This window comes from Hibiscus syriacus, unplaced genomic scaffold (assembly GCF_006381635.1).
Source record: "Hibiscus syriacus cultivar Baekdansim isolate YM2019G1 unplaced genomic scaffold, ASM638163v2 tig00112344_pilon, whole genome shotgun sequence".
Lineage (NCBI taxonomy): Eukaryota > Viridiplantae > Streptophyta > Magnoliopsida > Malvales > Malvaceae > Hibiscus > Hibiscus syriacus.
In genome coordinates, this window is record NW_024063307.1 from 791,702 (window position 1) to 819,237 (window position 27,536).

Consider the following 27,536-nt stretch of genomic DNA (forward strand, 5'->3'; position numbering starts at 1 on the left):
CGCCAACCATCGCATTCGTCGACTGATGAGCCCAAACTTTCCAATTCGGACCTTTATTACTCCTTGAACGCGACTTCGACCTTCATTTCATAAAAAACGCATCAATCTTTCAAAATCAACGATGGACTCTTCGATTTCTTCATCCTCCGATCTCTATGGTCCATCGTCCGATGGGTCTGAAACTAGACTATATTAGTCAACTCGTCATTCTCTCATGGTCTACCATTCGGATTGGTTGTTCGTCCACAAGAGCTATGACACATTAGCCCGTCTATTAAGTTTTTCACTACGTAGTATTAAAATGAAACAAAAACTAAACATTAGATATGATTTTAAAAAAATTAAAGTTTAGGTAAAAAAATAAAAACATTGTTACAATCATAATATGAGTAAGCTGAAAATATTTAATGTAAAAATATATAATTTTTTAAAATTATTGAGAAATATTTTATATTAATAATTAGTGAAATATAACATTTGTATCATACTTTTAAATTTTAATAAATATCAAATGTTATCTATTGGTTTGACCGTGTGATAAGTTTTACTGTGTCAATGCAATTGTTTGCTTCTATGACTCTGTCATCCACTCAAACTTGACAATGTTTGTAATTTTCATATATTATTATTGAATCACTCTTTCAATTATAATAAATAAATATATATTCGATAAAATATATAAAAAAATGGAATAAATTATTATTATGATATTATTATTATTGTTGTTGTTGTAATCTATAACAAATAGTTAGTTTAAATATATGTAAATTTTAATTTTTTAAATAATAGCATTTATTTTTATTAATAAATAAGAAAAATCCAAAATTACAATAAAATTTACGACAAAAATTGTAAATTGGATACATAATTAAGATATTATTCTAAAATCATTAAGAAATTAATCATTTAAGATCATACCAAGACCATACAAGGAAAAGATGAAAATCTCAACTAGAAAAATTCGAACAACGGGTAGATAAGAACTGATCTGACTGCTACGGAAAACAAACCACAATAGGAGATTTAAACTACTAAAAAACCATCAATAAATCGCAAATAAGAGCCAAGCATCACGAGATAATTACCTGCGATCACATGTTGCGTATTCAAATCTAATTCGATAGTCTAAAGCAAGGAAGATTAACGAGATAACAAATGAACGTCATATTGATCAGTCGTGATTATGTCAAATCTAATCCAAAAAAAAAATAATAAAAAGTGAGTTATTCTAAAAGAAAATGACATAAAAAAAATTGGCGACGGCTACCAGAGCCGCCGCCTGCTAACGAAAGAAAAAGGAGACCAGGCAAGAGAAAAGAAAGCAAATCGCTAGGGCTATATATGTAAAATTTATTAATATTAGTATTGTACTGCACAACTCTAAAGTCATCATCATTGACCTAGTCATCAACTCAGTAAAATTATATCCACAAGCCCTCTTGAAATCTAATAATGTCATTAGCATTATTTCTCGTGTTAATATTACGTACATGTTATGTAACAGTAACATGGACAGGCTAATTAAATCCACAAGCCCCTTGAAATCAAATATTTATTATTTTTTGTTATTATATACACCTAGAACGATAACAATAGTCAAGCACCGTGAGTTAGCTTGCAGTTGTTGTAGCCACGATGACCAACAACATTAATCCCTTCTGTTTCATGTTTTCAGTGTTGTTCTTGTTCATGTGTTCGTCTCTTCAATCCCATGTCTGCTTTGCAGTTGATACCATCTCCTCCAACCAATCTCTTTCCGGTAATCAAACCATTGTCTCTTCTGGCGGAGTTTTCGAGCTTGGTTTCTTCAGACCAGGAAATTCCTCCAATTATTATATAGGGATGTGGTACAATAAGGTCTCCCGACTCACTGCAGTTTGGGTTGCAAACAGAGAAGAACCAGTCCGCGACATATATTCCTCGGTTTTGAAGATCTCTGACGGTAACTTGGTTCTGTTCAACGAGTCCCAAGTGCCAATTTGGTCTACAAATGTAAGCTCAGGCTCAGTCATCTCAAACTCTGCAGTAGCAGTACTTTTAGACGATGGGAACCTTGTTTTGCGAGAGGGGCTCGATTCGTCGACAATACTGTGGCAAAGTTTTGATCACCCTACAGACACTTGGCTTCCGGGTAGTAAGCTTAGATTCGATAAACGGACCAATCAAAGCCAACGTATTACTTCATGGAAAAGTCTTGATGATCCTGCACCAGGTCTCTTCTCTTTTGAGATAGATCCAGTTCAAACTAATCAAATTATTTCAGTGTGGAACAGGTCACAAACTTACTGGTTCAGTGGAACTTGGGATCAAAAGACAATGAGCTTCAGCTTAGTTCCGGAAATGAGAATCTTGACTATGCCGAGTTTGGCCTACAACTTCAGCCATGTTTCAGAAGAGAATGAGAGCTATTTCATTTACTATTATTATAATTCATCTATCATAACTAAATATTTCATGGATTCCTCGGGACAGATGAAGCAAATGTCATGGTTGGAAAATATAGAACAGTGGACTGTGTTTTATTTTCAACCAAAACGCCAATGCGGGGTATATGCTTTTTGCGGGGCTTTTGCCAGCTGCAATGAAAATTTCCTGCCGTTTTGTAATTGTTTGAATGGCTTTCAGCCTACTTCTCTACAGAATTGGAACCAGGAGGTTTATTCCGGAGGGTGTGCAAGAACTACCAAACTGCAGTGCGACAATGCTAGTGGTACCGGAAAGGGGGACCGATTTTTAGAAAGTCGCTACACAAATTTCCCTTCACATCCACAAAATACGATGTCTGTTAGCAGCATGGAATGCAAGTCAACCTGTATACAAAATTGTTCTTGTACTGCATATGCTTTTGAGAACAATCAGTGCTCAATTTGGATAGGAGCTCTCTTGAATCTGCAACAACTTGGACAAGATGATACTACATGGAAACTTCTGTATATCAAGTTGGCGGTTTCTGATATTGATAGCGAATCCAGTCCCGGAGACAAGAGGGTGATTTTTGTTCCAATTGCGGTTTCAATAGGACTACTCCTTTTAGGCCTTATGATGTTCATAATCATGAAATGGAGGAGAATAGTCATCGGTCCAAAACCAGCTAAAGGGTCACTTGTGGCTTTTGAATACAGAGATTTAGAGAAGGCAACCAAGAATTTCTCTGAGAAATTGGGAAAGGGAGGCTTTGGTTCTGTTTACAAAGGGACGTTGCCAGATGGAAGTATTATAGCTGTTAAGAAGCTTGAGAGCATCAACCAGGGAGAGAAACAATTTCGTGCAGAAGTTGGTACAATTGGGTGGATCAATCATGTTAATCTAGTTCGTCTTTGTGGATTCTGCTCTAAGGGTTCAAGTAAGTTGTTGGTGTATGATTTCGTGACAAAAGGATCTTTAGACAGACATCTTTTCCATGGAATAGATTCAGAACCACTGGACTGGAAAACAAGATATCAAATTGCTCTGGGTGTAGCGAGAGGCCTGGCTTATCTCCATGAGAATTGTGTAGACAGCATCATTCACTGTGACATCAAGCCAGAAAACGTCCTTTTAGATGTTGATAAATGTCCAAAACTGTCGGATTTTGGCCTAGCAAAGCTTCTAGGACGAGAGTTTAGCCGAGTCCTGACTACCATGCGAGGAACAGTGGGTTATCTTGCACCAGAATGGGTTTCAGGAGTTGCTATAACTCCCAGAGCTGATGTTTACAGCTTCGGAATGATGCTTTTGGAACTTGTATCAGGAATGAGAAACTTCGATCCCACAAATGATAGAGAAGGTACGTTCTTTCCGGTTTGGGCTGCTAGACAAGTGAGTGAAGGCGTGAATGTCCTCAACCTACTTGATGATAGACTAAATGGGAATGCAGATTTAGAGGAGGTGTGTAGGATTTGTAAAGTAGCTTGTTGGTGTATACAGGATAATGAAAAGCAGAGGCCATCAATGGGTCATGTAGTACAGATCTTGGAAGGATTTTTCAATGTAAGCCTACCGCCGATGCCACGTTTTCTACAAGGAATTAGTGATGAGGGGAGCACATATTTTTCTTCACCGACATAACCATAAGCGTCAGTTCAAAGGCACACACCAAGCTTTAGCCTTTGCCACTCCAACCAAGAGCCTTTCATCAAAGAGAGTTCTTGAAGCATAGAAAGTATATGCTAAAATCACATTTAGCATGTCTAGATTTAGCTATAAATAGCTTATGTCTTTGTTTTACCTTATTTCTTTGACCTTTAATGACAAAGTTATTCGTGCATGTTTCAATTTCTTGATTTTTTTTATGTTATAAAGTTATATCGACCATTAACAGAAACCATCATGGTTTCAGATACAGCAAAGAGTTTAGATGATTGTACTGGTCAGCATTGTTTAATTTAACATGGATTGATGCTAAATTCATGGTCTTCAATTAAAGCCCGTTTAGACTTAAAGCTATAAACTATGGTTTATATTTAGAGTTTGAAAATTCTTGTTTGGCCCATTCATATGGACCCAGTCCACAAGTGACGTACCATTATGGAATTCTTGTGTGTTTAGACTAGGCTCGAAATTGGGGTGATTCCACTGGCGAGTAAAAACGCGAAACAGGAACCCCAGACATGTGGCTCTGTGTGGCACCATTGAGAGTTACGTGCCTTATCTGCTTCCTGCGGTGGTCCATATAGTCTTCGGTCATCTCCATAATATTGGGACGGATAGCAATCGGGAACGATCTCACCAACTAGCATGATAATGGCTTCCTTAACTCTCTCTCCTGCTGCTCCTTCGCAGGTACCACATGTTGGTAGTTTTAACTTACTCTGTTCTAAACCTTTAGCTGAATTTTGGTGTTCTGATAAACAGCTATGCTCAAGCAAGAGTGGCGTGTTCCGCCCTTCACAAAGACTTCTTGTGAAACCAACTGGGAAAAGTGTTATGAAAAAGGAGAAGGGAATGAGAATCACATGCCAGGCCACTACAAGTATCTCTCCTGATAGAGTGCCGGACATGGGCAAGAGACAGCTCATGAATCTGCTTCTGTTGGGGGCTATTTCACTCCCCACCGGTTTCATGTTGGTTCCTTATGGAGCCTTCTTTGTCCCACCTGGGTAATCTTCTCTTCCTTCTCCACTCTTCTTTAGGGATTGAGGGTGGTAAATGATTCATCTGATTCTTATAACAGTGGCGGAGGTGCCGGTGGCGGTACCATTGCCAAGGATGCAATCGGGAACGATATTATTGGTGCAGAATGGCTTGAGACTCATGGCCCCGGGGACCGAACCTTGGCTCAAGGATTGAAGGTAAAATATACTGTGCTAATTACTACATCAAAGAAGCTGATTTTCTAAATGTATTTTTTGTTTATTGTTATGAACTTGAGGGAGACCCGACTTACCTAGTGGTGGATAAAGACGGAAGTCTCGCAAATTATGGTATAAATGCTGTGTGCACACACCTCGGCTGTGTTGTTCCATGGAATCAAGCTGAGAACAAGTTCATATGCCCCTGCCATGGATCTCGGTACGACGATCAAGGAAGGGTTGTGAGAGGTCCTGCCCCCCTGGTGAGTTGCTTAACTGGAAAAAAGTATAATTTTTTATATTTATATCGAATATGTCTTGGACAAAGACGTCAAACATGAATATAGTAAGCAAAATTTAGTGTCTGTGTTGAAACAGTCTTTGGCATTGGCTCATGTTGAAGTTGAAGACACAGACGGGAAGGTAGTGTTAGTTCCATGGGTGGAAACTGATTTTAGAACCGGTGAAGCTCCCTGGTGGGCTTAGACATAGACACGATCATTGGCTGTTTGTTTGGGTTGCATTTGAGATTATATCCACTATCTAGAGTCTAGACAGTATGTTTTGTAATGTTGTTGAACATCCTATGACATAGTTTTATGCCCTGCATAACGCAGATAGTAGGTTGTAAGCCTGTAATAACACTATAGTATTCTTGTTTTGTTTTTTTCTTCCCTCTTTTTCCATGGATTAGGGTTAAAAGTGCTTGTTTATCCTTTCATCTCCTTCCTTTTGTCAAATGCCATTTCTTAAAAAAAAAAAACCCCTTCCTTGGTGTCTGTGACCGTCAGAAAAGGGAGGCAGCATCCTTTGGAAAGGGATACTGCACAGCGCAGAGCGACACCATTGTGAACACGTTACCTCATCTATGTATATTTTAAACATCTTTCTACAAAAATAATCCAACTTTTCTAACATAATCTTTTGGTTTGTAATCTCGAAGTAGAATTTCCCCATTAAAGAACTAGATTAAATTCATCCAAACCCTTGTTTATAGTTTTGATTAATATTTACTAGGCGACCAACATACTTTTCCTAGGGATTCCCTTCTTGTTAACTTGTTCTCCAAATTGAACAAACACTTATTTAAACATATCTCCGTTTGAACCAGCTTTTAAAATTATTGGCTTCCATCACCCGAGGCACATGGTCCAATTAACATACGGAACTGAATATAAAGAAATATATCAGCTTAAATCTCGATTATATATTAGAAAATTAACGTTGAAATACCAAGAAAAACAATTGAGGGAATAATGATTAAGTTGTAGAATGAAGAACTGGCATGCAAAAGTTGAATAATTATAACTACATATTAATAGAAAACCGTGCCTTGTTCTCGACCTCGGCTGTTACGTAATGTCAAACAAATCTGAAAACGAGCTGAAATTTACGGTGGACAAGAGGACAAAAAACACACCGCGTTAGCCCGTTTCTGTTTGTCAGCTAGCTTCGAAAGCTTCACGTGATTCCCAGACAGTCTCAGATGACTGAAAAAACAAAATAGTAAGCATCGCCGGTCGAGGCTACCCGAAGAGTAAAACCAAAATAATTGGGGGCAGAATCGGGAACGCAAAAGCCGGTGACGGCGTTGGTGCCGACGACTGAGCCTTCTCGAACTGAAGAGAATCAACGGCTAAGGGCATGTTCTCTTGATCCGGGCTGCACTTGGATTCGTGAGGGTGTGCACTGTACATTATGGCCCTTAGTACGGCCGAAACGGTGGGAATGTAGGCCGTTTTGTTGCGCGCGAGGAGCCAAGTCAGTCCCATGAGCTGACAGTCTCGGTTGAACATCTTGTTGGCTCTTTCGGTCGTGCTCCTGTCTTGCGTTCCGTTCTCGTTGTACCCACCTTTGAGCTGTAATAAATTTGCAGAACAAGAAACAAAGGATTTAGCTGCACGAAAGGGGAAACGTCTAATTGTTTGCAGTGTAAATGGATAATAGTGTCTCATTCATGCACATGACAATGTCACTTTCATGGGTCTACCAGAATGGCTTTGGTCCCTTCCATAAAATGGCAAAAATTCCTCCTTCAAACCATTTCTCCATCATGTGGCCATCACAAATTCGCCATGGCCATCTAAAGTTCTTAACTTTGAAGTTTTGGGTTGTGGAAAAGTTCATTGCAAAGCACAAATTTTTATAGTATCCGTTATTAAATGCGTTCTATGAAACAGAGTGAGGTTTATTTAAGACGATATTCCTAGAATTGATGTATTCGCATGAACAGATTGTCGGGTTCATTAACTACGCAGCCATTAAAGGACCCTGAGAAAAGGAAACGACTTCCAATAATGACTTACCTTTTGAAGAGCACCGAGGCATTTGGTACACCCAGCATAACTAGAGTTCTTGCAATTCTTCTCCAAATTCTTCACGGCAGCGGTGGGCGTCGCGTTTCGGTGCCCGGAAATGTTAAACGCAGCCGGGCAACTGAGGGAACTGATCTGGTGTAGTCTTATCCCGCAAAAACAAAGAATCGCATCGCAACTCGCGTTCGGTTGAGGAATCCTCACCCGCTTGCTTAACAATGCGTTCTGCAACGAGTTCACACACTTTTGTGAATCGTCTGGCCTCATAGGCTGGTCTGGTAGCTCAGATTCCGCCGGAGCAGGGGCCGAGACCTGCAAAGCATATCTGGCGTGAGCTGCAAAGAGCCACGCTGCTAAGACGGGACAGCAGCGGCTTCTGTCTAGGTTGTGGCCACAGGCGTCACTGACACCTCCGAATAGCTCGGCCGACAAGTCAAGCCGGCAAACTTGAGCTTGGGTTTGAGCAGGTAGTGCCGGGACCGTGTTCGGGGATGAGTCGGCTCCGGGAACCGGTTCAGCTAGGAAACCGGCGAGGGAATGACGGAAGATAGTAAAAGAAAAAAGTAGTAAAAACGTGGAAATGAGGGGAAAAGAAACCATGGTTATTTTATCCGATTTGTACGTCTAAATGATGAGGCTTTTGCCCTTTAGATGGTTGTTTTCAAAGGAAAGAGACGGTGGGAAGGCAAAAACAAAGCAAAGGAGACGACTTTGAATCAGCTTGAATAATGATGGTGCCCTTTTCACATAGGTAAAAAAATGGGAAACAGATTCAAAAGGTGTGTAAAAAGGAACTGGTGCTTTGTGCCTTTCCCCGAACCCAAAAATATAAAACAATCAGCTGCTGCCTGATGCGACTAGAAGCTGCAGCAGTTTACAGAAAACGAAGGAAAAGTGAGTAATAGAGAGAGAGCTTCGAAGAAATGGAGATCGGATTGGGCATATCTCTTCTTTTTCTCTCTCTTTTCCTGGTGTTTAAGCAGGGATTATAGAGGTTCCTACAATCTTTTGTCGTCAAAGAAAATGAGAAATGACAGAGATTATACATACAAATATACGAGAATATCCACTCCGAGAGAGAGATAGAGAGGTGTTGTCTAGTTTGGCATTAGTGACAGATTTGTTAAGTTTTCAAAGGTTCGAATGAAAAAGTAAAAAATCCCAGAAAACAATGGACATGCAGACAATTTCCTGTTACGAAACAAGACCAAATCCCACAAACACCTTTCATCGTGTCGGGCCTAACTAATATATCTGATTTGTAAGATTATAATTGTGCAGAATTTTTAATTATTGCTAATTTATATTATAAACGTCGTTATTTCAGTTTAAAATTTTTAAATATATTTATTTTTATCATTAAAGTTACTCAATAAATTTGCATTCTACTCCCTTGTTTTAGTACAAAATTTAATTGAGGGCATTTAACTCTATAATTATCCAAAGACACCCATGAGTCAGATTTGAGCCACCTTATGTATAATATTAACACATTTAATGTTTGTATGATTCACATTCAACTTAAAACATGAATTTCGTAATTTTACTTAATCCGTCCAATTTTATGAATGATTAATTTAGACCTTTAGTACTCTCATGGTTCATAAAAAATAATATTCAAATAGTTGTTGAGAAAATGTCTAAAATATCTTTCTTTTATGTAGACTCTAATGAAAGTTTAATGGAGAATACAATACCTACCGCAAGGGACTGGTTGCCACTAAGTCAATACGAAGCATGATTGGCCTTTTTCCCATTTTGAATTTATTGGTCATTGTAACTTTTGGGACATTACCTTTCCGTATTATGTGTTTAATAAGCACCCACTTCAGTTACCATGACCTTGAATTTTCCTAAAAGCCCACTTCAATAATGTCTTAAATTATGTTCAAACAAATCAAAACTTAATAGAATATGATGAATCAGAATGGGTTAAATTCATTATATACATAAGCTGAAAGCTTACTTAAAAACAATACGGTAAATTACTATTTTGTAATCAATAGTCAACTAAGGGGATTTTTTTATATAAAAAAATCATTAGGAAACGTAAAAAAGAGTGCGAGAGAGGGAGAGGGGAGCGTAGTATCCAATAGGGCATGAGATAGGAAACACAGAAAAGACAGCGTAAAAAGACAGACTACCGTGAGGAAATAGGCAAAAGAATCCTATGGATTTTGACGTCTCTGTTTGAACTCGTATTACCCAACATTATGTGCGTGACATGTGCATGACATGTGCATGCGGTCGATACAAACTCGTATGCGATATTAAAGTTAAATGGGTATTTTACAGTGGTAGGGTATAATGTTGTTTAGCGGAATTAGGCATTAAGTTTATTATGTATGGTCAGGGGTTCGAATTTTGACGTTTGTAAATAGAGTAAACTGGGTTGGGAGATTCACTCTCGCCTCTGCAGTACTCGATCTGGATTAGTCGATTAATAGATCGGATACCAGTGATTAATTCAAAAACAGAAAAAATAAGAAAATTATATAAAATCGAGGGATTAAATTGAAAATTTTAAATTTTTTTATAAAAAATAGAAATTAAAAGTACATATGTATTCTACGATAGTCTAGGACATGTGGTTCAAATTTAGTAAAAAATAGACTTAAAATAAAATAAGAATTGAATGAATAAAGAAATCAGGAACTAAATCATAAAACCGTCAAAACACTCACCCAAATTTTTGGTTTTTCGAGTGACTTGAAAATATTAAATCTCAACTCTACTCGAAATAAAAAACAGATCAATAATTTGACTCGACTCAAATAACTCGAAACTGAAAAACAATTGAGCCTAGTTTTGCTCACCCTATGCATAGACTTTGTTTATTTCTTTTAGGGTAAATTATATGATTAGTCATTCAATTATTTGCACAATTTTATTTCGATCACCTAATTATTTTTTAAAAAATTATATATAACGTTACGTTTTGGTTTCATTTTGGTCACTCGTAGTTTCAAAAAAATAACAATGATACTGAGATATCACCATAAGATTATGTCTTGTCATCATTGAAAATAAAAATGTCACGTTAAACGTTTTACTTACGGCCGACGGGTGACCAAAATGAAACTAAAGTTTAATGTTATATATAATTTAAAAAAAATAGTTGAGCAACCAAAACGAAACTACATAAATAATTTGTTTAACATCTTTAGCAGAATCTTCCAAGAAATACACTACCTTGTGGAAAATGGACAAAGCACAAATGTCCAAATAAGTGTGCCTTAACAACTACCTGTCAAAAGTTAATCTTGCTTCCTTTCTTCGTTCTCTTTGCATACACTGACAGCTTCAATTTTCTGTTAGAAGAAAAATGGCTGTCAAACACTCACAGAAATGCACGATTCAAAGAACATAAGCCAACATCAAGAGGAAAAATATACTGATCCAAAGACGGAGACAAAGACAACCATCTGGTAACTCCAACGAAAAGTTCTCTTATATGTTTATTCAGCATGCATGCACTTAGTGACAGATCTAAAAATACTTTTCAAGATGGACACACATATGTTAATAATATAAAATTTTTAAATTGGATGAGTACAAAAAAATTATGAAGACACCATCTGTAAAATAAATAACAAATCGAAAAAACTCAAATTTTAAGAAAGACACAAAAAATTTTAAAATGAACACGTGTTCACCTATTCAAACTGTGACTCGCCCACTACATGCACTTAATTTGTTACTATTGAAGATTATAATTTAAACTTGCATAGCTTTATTTAAGACCTGGGTATGTATATTTTATCCAAGACTAGATAGTGGGCGAAATCTGATTCATATTATATAGCAGAAGCTTTGGTAAATGAGCTAAAAGGGCGTGAAAAAGGTGTAATCATGTTGTCGCCAAGTCAGGTCGACGGGCCCCAACATTTTCTCAACCATTACCAGTTTATTCGAAGAAGGGGAGGTACGGACGGTGTTTGGTTTACGCTTAGCCCCATCCTACTATTGTAAAGCCCATTATCTTCCGTAACCCAGTTTATTTTGTTTCTATCTTTAATACCACTCGAACTATTTTGAGCATAATTCTCTGAATTTGAAACCCTGAGTCACAGCTTGTTTGCTTCCCGTCCCCGAGACCCATCCGACCTGCAGTGTCGACTTTCCGGGTTCCGATCTCGGCCTCATCGGTCCTTCCATGATCCCTTCAGAGCTACGGTCTTGCATCCCCTAAATACCTCTTGGTTCTTTCTTGCACACCACACATGTTCCACGGGTATATATATGCAATCTTCTATCGAAATGGTTTTATATTTTAAAAGTGAACCATATGTTTTATGTTACACGTGATTGTTTTATGTATTAATGATTTTAACGATAGATGTTATTTATGCAACATGATTTTAAACAAAGGGTAAACTACACAGGTGACCACTAAACTATAGCCCCTTTTTCATTTTGACCACTGACGTTTTGATTCGATTAATCAGATCATCCAACTATTTAAATGGTTCAATCAAGCCACTGACCGTTAATTTTTAACGAAGGTGGTGATGTGACAGTTAATAAAACTAGCATAATTATATATTTGGTCCTCAATATTCATACATTTTATCAATTTAGTTACTATTTTAATTCAATTAAATAAATTTTACCCTCTGGAGATGCCACGTGTCACTATATGATTGGAGGGTGAATTTAGTTTATTTTAATATTTTAATTAAATAGATTTTCTCACCAATCTATGAATTTGGCTCAAAATTGCACAACATTTTTGTATATTGTGTTTAATGTTATTTCACACACACACACATATATATATATATATATATATATATATATATATATATATATATATATATATATTAAATTATAGTTAATCTAAGGCTTAAAAATGAAAAAGATGTTTATTATTTTTATTTTTAAATTAAATTATTTTTATTTTATTACTTGGATTCTCTAAATAATTTTAATATAATTTTATTTTTTTAATATAACTTATACATTATTATTTAAAAAATAATTTTATATATAATTAAACTCATTTTCATTTTTAATATATTAAACTCAAAATAAAAACGAGCATAATATATATTAAATTATTTTTAAAATAATAATGTATAAGTTATATTAAAAAATAAAATTATATTAAAATTATTTAGAGAATCCAAGTAATAAAATAAAATAATTTAATTTAAAAATAAAAATATTAAACTCATTTTTATTTTTAAGTCTTAGATTAACGGTAATTTAATATATATATATATATATATATATATATATGAAATAACATTAAACATAATATATAAAATGTTGTGCAATTTTCAACCATATTGATAGTTTGGCCTAGTGGCAAAGGCTCCAGGGTTCAAATCACCCCCTAAGCCCCTTCTAAGTTTAATTTGTTTTCCCTTTACACAAGTGGTGACACGTGGTATCTTCAAATTAGAGGGTTAAATTTATTTAATTAAATTAAATTAAGACTAAATTGATATAATGTGTAAATATTAAGGATTAAATATATAATTACGCCAATTTTATTAATTGCCCCGTCATCATCTCTGTTAGAAGTTAACGACGAGTGACTTGATTGAATCATTTAAATAGTGAGATGGTCTGATTGATCGAATCAAAATATAGTGGTCAAAATGAAAACATATTATAGTTTAGTGGTCATGCGTGTAATTTACCCTTAAATAAAATATTATATTTAATTGCATGAGTTATAAATCTGTCCACCGATCCTGCTGCAACGTGGATTAGAACAAGTGGGAAACACGTAGCAATACTAAGTGATGAGTTCAAAAAAAAGATCGTAAACTACTTTAATTGTGAATTCAGTAAAGGGTCGGCTCATCTACCAAAATATGCCTCTTGTTTTCCAAATCCCAACAACACAGGTGGTTTTCTGCTCCCACAATCCAGCCAGGTTAATAATTTTAAAGCAGAACCCGTGTGCTCACTGCCCATTTTTTAATCCACTCACCATCATATTATCCTAAAATTCCACTCATTGCCCTTATCCATATGTCGTCAAGATGGGCATTTAAGTCATATTAATCCAAGTAAGTCCAACCTATCCGCACACCAAAAGAAAACCACCATCAAATAGCCTATAGTTTCCTTCTTATCCATCCCCTATTCCGCACTCTATAAATATAAGAATCCCCTTTGAACCACCTACCAACACCACCACAAAACCAGTGTGTATTTCTCCTATTTCGAGATTCGATATTCTCAAGATGAGTTCTAGCAGCAGCAGAGCGTGGATCGTCGCAGCTAGTATCGGAGCAGTGGAAGCACTGAAAGACCAAGGAATCTGCAGATGGAACTATACGTTAAGGTCAGCCTTCCAGCATGCCAAGAACCGTGTCAGGTCTGCTTCACAGGCCAAGACCCTGTCTTCCCAATCCTCGGCTGCGATTTCCAAGGGACTGGGCAGGGAGGAAGAGTCTTTGCGGACAGTCATGTACTTGAGCTGTTGGGGTCCCAACTGAGCCTTAATTCTTTAGAACATACATCCTTGGGCTGAACCCAAGTCGAACACACCGCGGCATGGCTGAGTTTCCCTCGGGTGGGTGTGTTTACGACGTACATAGCTTACGAAATGATGCACCAGAGCTATACTTGTCCATCTTCTTATAAGTAATGAAGACAAGTTTGAGAATCGACTGCTGTTCATTCTTGGTTCTTCTTTCTATTTTGCAGCCTTTTTCATTTTACAGTTTTGAGAAATTTTGTCGACTTGTTTTAATTTTGTGATTTATCTTTCATTAAATATATTAAGTAACATAAACATTTCATAAGGTTTTTGCTCATTTTAATTTTTAATTATTCAGTCAAACTTGGGAATATTTTTAATTTTTAATAATCGGATTTTATATTTTGACATAATAATTCACGTGAACTTGTTAAGAGTTTTATTTATGTAAAATTTTAGAAGCTTTGATAATAAAAGTAATGTTATATAATCAATCATTGACGAAGTTTTGATAAATCCTATGCGACGAAGTTAGCAAGTTTTCGGACAGCACGTGTATGAGTGTATCTAACTAAGCGGGAGGAAAAACACTCAGCACGTGTCAAAGAATTCCCTATTATCCCTCCAAACTTGAGAGACCAGGTGGTTTTGAGGTTCACTACCCTACCCCAATACTCGGTCCAGTCTATTCATTAAACTACATACCGTGTGCCCAGTGGATCACACCTCACTACTGTATATTATCCTAAATCCCATTCGTTGTCCTCTATTTCTCGTATCATGTGATTTCACAGGGGCGTTTAAGTCATATTCGAACCCCCAAAATGAAAACCACAGTCGAAAATCCACAAGCAAAAAAACGTATCAGGTCAGTCATTATAGGTTAACTGATATTGACAATTAAAAAAAATTAACATAAAATATTACTTAATAATTGGTACAATCACACGTTTAGTCTATATATTCTCTCAATTTAATTATATTTTAAAATAATATATATATTTTTAAATGAAAAAAATAAAATATATTTAAATATTTATTCACTAAGATATAAAATATGTATACTATGTTGTTTACTTTAGACCAAGCAATGATCTTTGTAACATCCTCAATATCGGGTTGGTGATTAAATTGTAAAATTTCAGAATTTGAGGATAGTTGAATAGTTCAATGATTTATGTGTAGATATTTCCTTAAAGTTGTTAGTAATTATTAAAGGAATTAAAGGGCAAAATGGTCATTTGACAAGAAAGATATTTTTCCCCCTTAATAAATATGAATCACGTGGGGGTGGGGGAAAGAGTTATCTGGAAACTCTTTTTTCTTTCTTCTTCTTCCTCTCCTTCCGTGAAAGCTCCAAGGCCAAGGTGAGTTTTCTGGTTAATCAATTAATTGTTGATTTTATGAGTTAGTTTTGATCATTAGATGATAACTAAGCTTAAGAAAAGCTTAAGTTATCTTAAAATTAAAAGATAAATGAGTAAGAGGAGATTGAAGAATTGGAGTTTTTAAGTGAAATTTTGAATAAGAAGGTTTATATGAATTTAGATGATGAATTTGCCTTGTCATCTATGAGAATAAGAAGCTAGAAGTGTTAGAATTAAGTTTGGGTAACATGAAAAATTTGGTATGATTATTGATTTCTATATGGAGAATAGAATTTTGAGGTTTAAGATGAAATTAATGGGTATACATTAGTTTAAGTATGTATATTTGAGTTAAGAATATTAAAGGAAGTGAAATAAGAAGTGTGGAGCTGAAAATGAAGTGATTTTCGAGCTCAAAACATGATTTCTAGGCTAGGGGAATTGGTACCCATTCAATGGGAATCGGTACCCATTAAGGGGGAATCGGTACTCATTCAAGGGGGAATCGATACCCCCTCAACCGAACCAAAAATTCCAGAATGTCTTTGGGGAACCAATTCCCCTACAGTAGGGAACCGATTCCCCCTAAAAGAAAAAGTGATTATTGGTTTAATGAGTTCGGTTAAGTTTCTAATATCAAATTACAAGGTGTAGGTATCTAATAATTGCCTTAAAATGTATAATTATGTAGATTCAAAGCCTAAACGAGTTCCGGAATCATTGTCAAGTAAGATCGATCAAAGGGAAAGATAAGAGATTGGAATTGACTAGTGAGGCCAGGTGAGTGCATATTCAATAGTATATGATGGGTGATGGGGAGAAGACTTGCGATGTGTCTATTTCCTGAAGTGTTACATATGAATTCATGATTAAAGGCATGAGTTGAATATGAGTGTATGTATGCTTGATTATATGAATTGATATGTTTTGTATGTGTTATGTGGTTTATGTACAAAAACTATTAAGTATTAATGAGAGAATATCAAATAAGTTATGAAATTATATGAATATAGAAGATAAGTCAAGAGATGTAGGGAAATGGAAATAGAGGTTTATGAAGAATCATAGGAGAATAAATATAAGTAATATGATAATGAAATATAAGACTATGTGAATACATGGTTATGAGAATTAGTAAAATAGAGTTATTTGATTTAATGAGAATTGAGGAAACTAAATAAGATTGAATTATAGAATGAAATGTGAATACTATATCAATTAGGGAACTTGAATATAAAGCGATGATATGTATATATATAGGATAAATTATATGCTAAAGATTTATAGAGTTATATGAAAATGTTATAAGGAATATATGAAATGGAATTAATTAAATGAATTAAAGTAGTATATAAATAAATTATTATTAAGTGTAATATATATGTTTAGAAATACGACATAAGTTATATAATCTAAGGGAATACAAAGAAATAAAGCATAAAGTAGACAAAATGAGATAAGTTATTATATACATATATGATATATGTTATCAGGTAATATGAAAGGATTCAGAAAACTTATATAAGTTATGTGAAAGTGATATAGGTGTTTATATGTGAATTATGCGGTAATAAGTTATATGAAATAAGTGTAGTGATTACCAAATCATAAGAGATAAGTCAGAGAATGTGAATGATATGACCAGAAACTATGAGCCCGTGTGATGAAATGAATATATGAAAACATGACTATGAGATATGTGATAAAAAGTTGTGATTAAATGATCAAGAGATATAAGCTAAGGGATATCTATGAATTACATGAAAAAGTTCTATGTGTAAGTGAATTACGTGATTATATGAATATGAAATCATATGAGAATTAACATGAACTACGTGATTACATGTATGTGTGAAAGAAGCTACAAGCTTATATGAATATGTGATATGTTTACATGAATATGTGCAAGGATATAAAAGATAGTGCCCATATTATGTGTCTTGAGAGCTTTGGGGTATAGTTGGCATGCCAAGAGTCGAGGGTCTACGCGGTCTTTCGGGACATATAGGTATTCTATGGAACATCTATGAGGTCCTTTGAGACACGTATTTGGTCCTTAGCATATGTATATGATTCTTAAGGAATTTTCTACGTGATCATTCGGGACATATATGTATTCTTTGGAGCATGCATGAGGTCTTTTGAGACACTTACTTGATCATTGGTATATGTATATGGTTCTTAAGGAATTTATATGTGGTCCTTATGGACAATCTTATATGGCACTACGGTGCAAATTCTACGCGACACTTCGGTGCAATTATACGAACTGTGGTGACAACATTAGTGTACAACCTCTATAGACTCACATACCTATAGTTCTCACATATGTCCATGGGCTAATCATGAGATAATAACAAATATATGTTTGTGATATAATAAATGTTGTAGAAATGATATGATGTCATGTGTGTATATTGTTTGATTAAGGGGTTTAAGTATAAAAGTATGTGATTAAAAGATAAATTGTTAATGATGCTTTATGTGTATGTAGGTATATTTTGTTAAGTAATTTGATATGATTTTGTATGCTATGATGAAATAAGGTGATTTAGTATAGCATGATATAATGAAACATGCATGCATTGTTAAATGTTATTAAGTGCATTATAAGTTTTATTTGCCTCACTAAGTCAATGACTTAGCGTGTGAGTGTTTCACACGTAGGTTCCGGAAAGCTAGAAGAAAAGCTAAGAGAGCAAGACAAGTCAGCATCTCCCTTACAAATTTCAGATCATAAAATAGATGATTTAAATGATTTTGGTTATTTTGAATATAATTGGCATGTACTAAAAGATTGAGTTAATATGCTCTGATTAATTTTAGTTATTGTGGTCAAGTTATGTAAATAAACTGCTTTTACTTTAATTAAAATTTTAAATTTTCTTTGAATTTTGTCAAGAGTCAAAGTTTGAAAAGTCAATGTGACAATTCAGACTCGGATTCAGGTATGGGTTGGGGGTGTTACAATCTTAGTTTAATGGTTGGATACATATTTAATTTCTTAAGTGACCAATGTTTGAATCTTTTTTGTTCCAATTTGATTTTCTTTGCTTTATTCCAACTTGAGGGTGACACATCACTCTTTGATTGATAGAAATAAATATATTAAATTAAAATAAAGTTAGTCTTTCAACTGAATGGTGACACATGGTATGACATGTAACATCATTCGATTGGAGGATTAAATTTTTTTTAATTGATTAAAAGTATGACTAAATTGATAGAATATGTGAATAACAAGAACTAAATATGTGATTATATCAAAATATTCAATCGTGGTTAACGTCGGTTAACTTGGGATGACCATATCTTAATTAAATAAAAACAAAAATGACAATATGTTACGTTTTTCAAAATCAGTGACCGAAATTGAACAAAATAAAAACATAAGTGATCATTCATATATTTAACCCAATATTTAATTACCAAATTAGCACGTTGCCTCCTGTTTTCCTCCGAACCGGAGAAAGCAGGTGGTTTGGGCATTTAAGTCCAACTGCGTACAAGTACATCCCACCTCACCAGAAAAAGAAGCAAAACCATTGTGGAAAAACCACGAGCGATAAGCAAACAACCTGTGGTTTCTCTCTTTCCATTTCTGGTCTTCTTATCTTTCTTTATTTCCCCTATATATACAAGAAGCCCTTCAGTTACCCCCATCAACAAAACAAACATCAAAATCTGTCCATTTTCCTAGTACCCATCTTCCTCAATTTAAGGATTTAAGAATCAAAGTGTAGTTGCAACTTGCAAGATGAGTTCAACAAGCAGAGCGTGGGTTGTTGCAGCCAGCATGGGAGCTGTGGAGGCTCTGAAAGATCAAGGTATCTGCAGATGGAACTATACTGTCAGGTCAGCCCTCCAGCATGCTAAGAACCATGTCAGGTCTGCTTCTCAGGCCAGGAACCTCTCTTCCCAATCCTCAGCTGCAATGTCCAAAGGACTGAGCAAGGATGACAAGTCTAGACAATCAGAAGAGTCATTGAGGAAAGTCATGTACTTGAGCTGTTGGTGTCCAAACTGAGTCATATTTTAGATCAGTTTATTAGAAGCTGGAAGCAAGCATCGTTTGGGTGATTCAAAACAAAGCTACAGAACCGAGCGAACAACATACTCGGGCATGGCTGAGCTCTCCATGGGTGTGTTTATGATGTATTTAGCTTACAAAATGATATAGGAGAGTAATATTTGTCCAATCATCCTATAACTAATGAAATGAATTTTCACAATTGTTTGCTTCTCATTCCTCGTGCTACTGATATCGATATCCCTGTTTGAGTTTTGATGCTTTTTCCTCAATTTCACAACTTTATTCTTTTGCATTTTTTAGTCCAGGGAGATAACAGAACCGAGCCAACTTCAGAAATCAAACGAATCTAAATTTTGACCAATTAAACATAGATTAAACCATACAAATAGTAACTAATATGTTTGAGTAATTTTTATTTTTCCGCAAACTTTTAAAATTAATAAATTGATTGTGATGTGACATGTTAAACCTATTAACTTAACATTGTCTGGTCACGTGGAACAACAGTCTGACCAGCGCTTGACTCTCCTTTCCCCTTTCTCCCCCACCAATGTACACTTATTTCTAATCTGTTTTTAATTTCTACTGTGACTCTACCACCGCAACTCTCCTGTCTCCTCTCTCCCCACCAATAACTTGCAGCAGCAATATTAGGCACCCATCCATATCTATCCAACAAATCTGTAGCAATGTTAAAACCCATTGTAGGGTTGGGTAAGTAGACAGAAAGTAAACCAACCGTAAGATCAAGGCATTGTTCCCAATGGTAAGGACGAGAGATATGGGAGTTGAGCTCCAAGCTAGTGTAGAACCAGTTATTGAGTGATTGTTGTTATCATCTAATGTCGAAGACCTCTGTATTAATCCATATTCACCACCTTCTCGGCGGCCACCATTGTTGTTGCTTTTTCTTTCATGGTTCAAGGAACATTATTTTGTAGAGACCTTTCTAAATATTCTGTTATGGTCGCCATGTTTGGTTCTGTACCCGGTATTTTATCATAATACTCATTTTTTCACATGTTGTCTTATTAAATAATCATATCTTATAATATAATAAATCATTATGAAGGTAAAAATGAAAATATTCATAATTTAGATTATACATTCAGAAACATTATCAAACAACATGTCATATTCAGAGTCAACTCATATAGAGCTTTTGAATCATTCAGCCCATTGAATCATTCAGCGCTTAATCATTTTATTTTATCAAACATCCCCAAATCTTTCTTCCCATGCGTTTATGATGAATACGAGGAGATGGAGGAGGGGTGTTAAAATACTCAATTTTTTTGCAAATATTATGTAACTTCTTTTACGTGGCATTAATGAGTGAGTCGAATTAAGAGTGAAAGAGAGAGAGTTTTGAGTGAAGAAGCAATGGTGTTGTTTTGAATCAAAGTCGAGGTTTTGAGACAGAAGGTTATTTTTTAAGAAAAGGAATCTAAGTTGCAGAAGTTAGATCTGCCCTATGATGTCTATCTAACTGACAATAATTAACGCGCTGATATGGGGGAGTCAAATGCAATCTTACATGGCAACACGGTGGTCAGGTCAGCCGATTAACAGAACAGTTAAACTTTTCGTCACTCCAGTAACTATGTTAACGACTGAATGATCAATTTGTTATAAATCGATAATATTAATGATAAATTTGTTAATTTTAAAACTTCAATAGGAAAAATAAAAATTTAATCAAACATTAGTGATAGCAGTGTAGGTTACCCTTAAACATATTGAGTGTTTGAACATGTTCAAACCCACAAGCTTTACTGATAATAGATAGGTATATTAATTTTAGGCTAAAATATAAAATAAGTGCAAAAAATTATAGTGTTGTTTATGAATAGATGTCTAAATTATTTTTTGAATGATCTCAATGTTTAATGTTATAAACTTATTATTTTAGGTACAGGGCCGTTAACGACGTTAATTTTCACAACAACATGTGTCACAATTTGAAAATTTTATAATTTTTATTTAAAATTAAAAAATTAAAATTATATTTAAAAAATCATAGACAATTTAAAATAACCCTAAAACTTTAAAAACATTCATTTCAACCCTTAAACCCATGTCGGCCACTGCTTCTTACCGTCGATGAAGCTTCAAGTGACCTCACCTGGCTCCGGTGACCAAAATCCCTATGAAATTGTGATCAATTGATGAATAGTTAACGACGAATCAATGTTTTATATTTCGTGAACCTTAAGATGAAAATCACAATTCCGACAGTCAATCGACATCAATTACAACGTCATATAGCTAAGAGAATGTCATGAACAACGTTTGTGATGGTGGTCGTGGTCGAAAAGGGTGATAACGATATGTTAGGGTTAAGATTTTAGGATTTTAGGATTTTGGGATTTTTTTTATAATTTAAGAGAAATTAAGAGTTTTTTTCTTATAAATATGATAATATTTTTAAAAATAAATTTCAAAATTATCATATTTTACTTAACGGTGGAAATTAATATCGTTGACGGACTGAGCACCTAAAGTGGTAACATTTGGCTCGGATATCAAAAGTGTTACAAACCACGTTTGGCTCGGATACCTAAAATATAACGTTTGTAACGTTAGATACCAAAATCATATAAAAAAATAATTTAGGTAATTATTCATGAAAAATATTATAATTTGATCACTTATGTTATATTTCATAATGGTCTTCCCCCCCCCCCCCCAATTTTGTGAAGAGTTCAGCCTCGGTAAAGTTGAGCTTCACGGAAATTAGGAGTGTATGGCACGGACTCTCTTACAGTACCAGTTGCAGTTAGCGTACGAAGCTTGGTGTTTTAACCGCAGGATTCCAAGGATCAGCTATTTCACATAAAAACATGCTATAAAACTCACTTGGTTTTCGTCAACTTGAAAAGGTCGAGATTGCTATGATTAAGCCGTTTCCATACTAGCTCCTAGAACACGACCCACAAAACCATCGATGAAACAATCAAACGTTTCCTGTTGGCTGCCTCAGTTGTTCTCATTGATTTGGTATTTGTAGACTTTTGTGTTCCAATATTTTGGATGATTCCGAGATCTCCCTAGACTAACATCGTGAAAAACTGTTGCAGAATTGAAGAAAACAGAGAAAAGAAGACTGAAGCAGAGATGAAAAGGAAGAAATTCTCAAAGTTATCTTCATTTATTGCACGATGATAGATGGATATTCCCCTCGTACATCATTTTGTAAGCTATATACATTCATTTAGACAAGAACCCTCCCATGGAAAGCTCAGCCACGCACAAGTATGTTTGTTCGCTCAGTCCTGGAGCCTTGTTTTGAATGACCAAAGCATTCACTCATGAGCCGAATGATCCACCCAAACGATGCTTGCTTCCGGCTTCTAGTCAGCTGGTCTAAACTATGGCTCAGTTTGGACCCCAACAGCTCAAGTACATAACTTTCCTCAACGACTCTTCTGATTGTTTTGACTTGTCATCTCCGCGCAGTCCTTTTGGAAATTGCAGCTGAGGATTGGAAGAGAGGTCGAACACAAATAACATTTTCGGTAGCGTTTTTAACCAGTTACCTTTTTAATCAATCACGCCGTTTTTTAACCGTATATTAGTCCGCCTCACAACAAAACTTCATAGTAATTATAAGTTGTTTGGGTTATATTTAAAAAGATAAACGTTGTTTGGTCATGGTTATACTATATATTATAAGTAGATTATACAACAATGTATCAGAAAATTTTGAAATTATACCTAATTTATTTTATTTTTTTATAATATATTATTATCTGCTTCATTAATATTACTTTACATATTACCAATAAATGATATATATATTGAAAGATAAATGAAACAAAGCAAGCAAGTAATGCTCAAGTGGGAGAGTGGGGATTCAATCAGCTTATCATGATGACCAGTATTTTTAGACTGTAGTTGTATATAATTTATTTTCAAACTTATATTTTTTTACGGGAAAGAAGGAAATTACAACCGAAAGAAAATACAACAATGGGGGAATAGGGTCAGAAACCCATTGAAGCCCAGCCCGTAGAAGCCCTCGACACGAAACAACTAAGTTGGGAAAGATGATCGGGATGAATAGGTTGCACCACCGTCTCTTTGGTCGGAATGATCCCCGGTGTTACCATAACCTCCGGTCAGCTATCTCGATGGTGTTTATAGGAATCAGTAAACGAAAAAGAATGCCTTCTTTAACTGCAGCCAGCCAGCCACCACGGTTCGAAAACGTGGACACCAAAAGCCATGAAGGGCTTGACAATATCGATACCAAGATAAGTAACAGGGATGGTCGTTAAACCTTGGAAAAGTTGGAGATAAAGCTGCCGGCCAACCAGCAAAGTTACCATAAATTTTGACTTTAGACCAGAGAAATGCCTAGAATTATAACTTAGACATGTTCAATATTGTTATATCTTCTTAGTAGCATTAGAAAATTATTAGCTCTCCTCTTTTATTTATTCGAATTTATAGGAATTCATATATTTTTTTGACAGATCAATATAGTCTAAAAGATCGAAAACGTGGACACCAAAAGCCATGAAGGGCTTGACAATATCGATACCAAGATAAGTAACAGGGATGGTCGTTAAACCTTGGAAAAGTTGGAGATAAAGCTGCCGGCCAACCAGCAAAGTTACCATAAATTTTGACTTTAGACCAGAGAAATGCCTAGAATTATAACTTAGACATGTTCAATATTGTTATATCTTCTTAGTAGCATTAGAAAATTATTAGCTCTCCTCTTTTATTTATTCGAATTTATAGGAATTCATATATTTTTTTGACAGATCAATATAGTCTAAAAGAGCATAATCTAAAATATATCGTCATATCTAGTTAGTCTACTGACCTAAAAATACCACAATGAATCTTTTAGACACAACGAAAAAAGTCATCTCTACTTTGTCTCTTATAGAGAAATTTTCAAACAATAATCGTTGTTTTATTATTTATAACTTTCTATCTAAACTAAAAGAAATAATCCATTACCACCAATGGGATAAATCTTATTCACATCAATAATTTTAAATATTATCTCCTAGTTATGGTAGTAATGAAGATTCATTTTTGGAGATCACTATTCACATCATGATGCTAGATTTAGTTTTGCATATGGCTAAATCCTAATGAAGGGACGACATGGATTAATCCTGTGTCAGCCTGTAAGAATTTATAGCTACGTTTCACCAATCACCCACAGGGTTGAAATGCCAGCTGCCAACAATATTCTTCCAACAAGCACCAAATAAATAATGGATGCTTCCATAGTAAAAAAGCTACATACACACAAAAGGGGAAAAGAAAGGAACATTATAGGTAAAGATCCTTTTGTTTCCTTGCATTGGAGACAGGGAATGATACCCATGACTAGGGATGGCAATGGGTCGGGTCGGGTCGGGTTTTTGGGCCACCCGACCCGACCCGAGAAGAAAGGGTTCTCCACCCGTGACCCGACTCGACCCGACAAAATTAATGTTTCACCCGACCCGACCCGACCCGAATATATGACTTAGAAACCCGACCCGACCCGAAATAAAAAAAAAAAATTAATTCAATGAAAACAGTGACTTAATTGAAAAAAATTATATATGAAGGGATATTATTGTAATTATCTCTAAATATATAAGATAAAATTATATATATTTTTCGGGTCGGGTCGGGTCGGGTCGGATTTTTTTACCCTAAACCCGACCCGACCCGAACAGTACATTTAAAAAAAAAACCGACCCGACCCGACCCGAACCTGAATTTTTTTAAAAAAAAATCCGACCCGATCGGGTCGGATCGGGTCGGAACCCGTCGGATTCGGGTTGAGTTGCCATCCCTACCCATGACTCAATGTTGGTCTCTTTTCTCTTTATCTTTTTTAAATGTTATTTGTCGTAACAAATAGTAGCACTTCATTGCTTCAGTTGTGGTGGCTCTAATATGGAATTTCACCACCCAAACTTCACGGAAGAAAGATCAAAATATCACTTGAATATGACTCCTCCAAACCAAGTGATATCATCTATTAATTCTATTAATTTTAGATAATTTAATTAATTATTTTATTTTTATCTATAGTTTAATTCAAATTTAGAATTTACGGTTTAAGGGTTAGAACAAGAGTTTGTTGTTCAATACAGTGTAATAATAAATGTGCAATGTCCATACCCTTATATATATATATATATATATATATATATGTGGAACCTCATACATTGTGAGATAACGACAAATCTTTTAATCACTAAGGTCATTCGATTCGTGTTAAGATTTAATATTAGAATACAATATATAATGATAATTATTTGATACAATGCTTATAAAGAACCATTTTAAAATAAAATTAATTGTTCTCATATTGAAAATTGGATTGGTCAAAAGGAATTTGAACTCACTAGTGTTAGTCCTCGTATTAATAAGAGCTCTCCAACTCCAAATTTGACAGATACATTTTTCGAGTAAAGCTTTAAGAGCTGACCATAAAATATTCGATGCACCCACCATAGAATGTGATCCTATAGACCGGAATTTTATTTAAGATTTTTTTTCTAAATCAATAAGATGAAATTCATAAATTACACATCAGAAAGAGATTTTATCAGTTCGTTCCTTCTAATGGTCCAAAAATACTTTAATACATATGCATAACAATATTTGATTTCACGATATAAATTATTTTTTGATTAGTTGAAATATTCACTCATCAAAGATGTTGTTTTTTGTTTTTAATGCTTTTTTTTTTTAAATAAATGTCTTGAAAACCTTGAAATAAATACTTTTATACGTGATGCCATTTTGATATTGGAAAAAGGTTAGAGAAGGTCACATAGTACAGCTTGTATTATACACTATTCTACAATTCTAACACATTCACATGTTTGTGGTTCATGAGGTTGTCATTGCTAGGCTCTTGTACCTTATATCATAAAAAAAGCATATTCAATATTTGTTGAAAAGTCCAAGTGCATAACAATTCATATCGTAATCGGTAAGATTTAAACTTAATAGCTAGAGATGGACTTATGGAGATAGTTACCCCTAAAATTTAAAAGCTACTTTATATTTTAGATATTTTCCCTATGTATTTCTATTGAAAATTTGTTTCCGTCTTCTTAAAATTTTAGAAGTTTAAATTTACTATCTAACATAAATTCTTGCGTTATTCCCTATCAAAATGTATTCCATGGCAATACAAATATAGTACCTTTCGCAACATAGTCACCACTTCTTTTATGATTCACATGTTTATATTAATGTTGATGTTATTTATTAGATTAATGTATCTGCAAGTGTTTATAATGGGTTTAACCATTCATATATAAAGCCTTAACCAAATATATTCAGTGTAGTTTTTCTTTTCATTACATCCAATGCATTATTTGTACTCTTAATTTTTTTTTGTTATCCTTAAGTTTTAAGATTTCCGCCTGACTAATCTAGATCAACTCGAGTTGCACACCTGACTTTGGTAGGTGAGTCTTCTAACGTTGATTTTATGCTTACACAAGGACTCAAATCTGAGACATTGCTTAAGCGATATCAAACTACTTACATTTGAATCAATTTTGTTGATTATTTTTACTCTTATTTTTTTTTGAATTACAAGGAAAACTAACGAAAAAGGCTTAACAGTTCACTGTTGCCTGCGCATCCTCCACAGGTGGCTCAAGCAACTCTCGATCATCCAGGTTCCCATCCCGAGCAAGGCGCGCCAATCTATCTGCAACTCGATTACACTCCATTAGAGCAAACTGGAAATGCATATGTTTAATTAATCTAGTATAAGTGTAAGGTACTATCTATTTAACGTTAACTCTTAACTATTTAAAATTAAATATTCATATATCTTATATTATTAATGTTCAAACTTGATATTTGAAGGAGCAATGACTATTTTTCTACCATCAAATTATGGGATTAAACACATAAAGGAAAGAATCTTTAATTTCTATATAGAAAAAAGCTGAATGGAAGCAACAGTTGAGCTAGTGGAATGGCTTATAAGATTAAATTATAGAGGCAGAATGACGCAAGGCAAAAATTAAGAGGCACAGTGAAATTGTAAAAAATTCATCCGCTGTAAAAAAAAAAAAGAAAGGAAGGAATTGAAATTGCATTGGAAAGAGAAAAGGGGAAAAT

General features: G+C 34.7%; 5 protein-coding genes across 6 annotated transcripts; 4 read left to right on the forward strand and 1 right to left on the reverse strand.

Annotated features, from left to right (window-relative positions):
• Positions 1-1,635: 1,635 nt before the first annotated feature.
• LOC120178220 (G-type lectin S-receptor-like serine/threonine-protein kinase At2g19130) lies at positions 1,636-4,054 on the forward strand. The gene has a single exon (XM_039184145.1). The coding sequence runs from the start codon at positions 1,636-1,638 to the stop codon at positions 4,045-4,047; it is 2,412 nt and encodes an 803-aa protein (XP_039040076.1). The 3' UTR covers positions 4,048-4,054.
• LOC120178074 lies at positions 1,657-19,637 on the forward strand. Of its 2 annotated transcripts, none has more exons than XM_039184023.1 (2): positions 1,657-1,667; positions 19,114-19,637. In XM_039184023.1, the coding sequence occupies exon 2, from the start codon at positions 19,149-19,151 to the stop codon at positions 19,416-19,418; it is 270 nt and encodes an 89-aa protein (XP_039039954.1). In that variant the 5' UTR covers positions 1,657-1,667; positions 19,114-19,148; the 3' UTR covers positions 19,419-19,637. The 2 variants fall into 2 exon arrangements, with proteins under 2 accessions (XP_039039954.1, XP_039039955.1); XM_039184024.1 differs by lacking the exon at positions 1,657-1,667 and adding an exon at positions 8,360-8,364 and having other exon boundaries at positions 19,122-19,637.
• On the forward strand, positions 4,648-5,983 carry LOC120178073 (cytochrome b6-f complex iron-sulfur subunit, chloroplastic-like). The gene is made up of 5 exons (XM_039184022.1): positions 4,648-4,761; positions 4,834-5,078; positions 5,153-5,270; positions 5,351-5,533; positions 5,649-5,983. Exons 1-5 carry the CDS (start codon positions 4,717-4,719, stop codon positions 5,754-5,756), a joined length of 699 nt encoding a protein of 232 aa, XP_039039953.1. The 5' UTR covers positions 4,648-4,716; the 3' UTR covers positions 5,757-5,983.
• LOC120178072 (uncharacterized GPI-anchored protein At4g28100-like) lies at positions 6,568-8,497 on the reverse strand. Its single transcript, XM_039184021.1, has 2 exons — positions 7,577-8,497; positions 6,568-7,129 (listed from the first exon to the last, which is right to left on the reverse strand). Exons 1-2 carry the CDS (start codon positions 8,183-8,185, stop codon positions 6,797-6,799), a joined length of 942 nt encoding a protein of 313 aa, XP_039039952.1. The 5' UTR covers positions 8,186-8,497; the 3' UTR covers positions 6,568-6,796.
• LOC120178075 lies at positions 13,712-14,210 on the forward strand. The gene has a single exon (XM_039184025.1). The coding sequence runs from the start codon at positions 13,786-13,788 to the stop codon at positions 14,038-14,040; it is 255 nt and encodes an 84-aa protein (XP_039039956.1). The 5' UTR covers positions 13,712-13,785; the 3' UTR covers positions 14,041-14,210.
• Positions 19,638-27,536: the final 7,899 nt, after the last annotated feature.

Excerpts from the sequence above, each read along its gene's own strand:
- LOC120178220 (XM_039184145.1), top strand. The coding sequence starts at position 1,636 with ATGACCAACAACATTAATCCCTTCTGTTTCATGTTTTCAGTGTTGTTC.
- LOC120178073 (XM_039184022.1), top strand. The coding sequence starts at position 4,717 with ATGATAATGGCTTCCTTAACTCTCTCTCCTGCTGCTCCTTCGCAG. Across the intron at positions 5,271-5,350 it reads CCTTGGCTCAAGGATTGAAG|GGAGACCCGACTTACCTAGT; the intron begins GTAAAATATACT and ends TATGAACTTGAG. Across the intron at positions 5,534-5,648 it reads TGAGAGGTCCTGCCCCCCTG|TCTTTGGCATTGGCTCATGT; the intron begins GTGAGTTGCTTA and ends GTGTTGAAACAG.
- LOC120178072 (XM_039184021.1), bottom strand. The coding sequence starts at position 8,185 with ATGGTTTCTTTTCCCCTCATTTCCACGTTTTTACTACTTTTTTCTTTT. Across the intron at positions 7,130-7,576 it reads GCCTCGGTGCTCTTCAAAAG|CTCAAAGGTGGGTACAACGA; the intron begins GTAAGTCATTAT and ends AATTTATTACAG.
- LOC120178075 (XM_039184025.1), top strand. The coding sequence starts at position 13,786 with ATGAGTTCTAGCAGCAGCAGAGCGTGGATCGTCGCAGCTAGTATCGGA.
- LOC120178074 (XM_039184023.1), top strand. The coding sequence starts at position 19,149 with ATGAGTTCAACAAGCAGAGCGTGGGTTGTTGCAGCCAGCATGGGAGCT.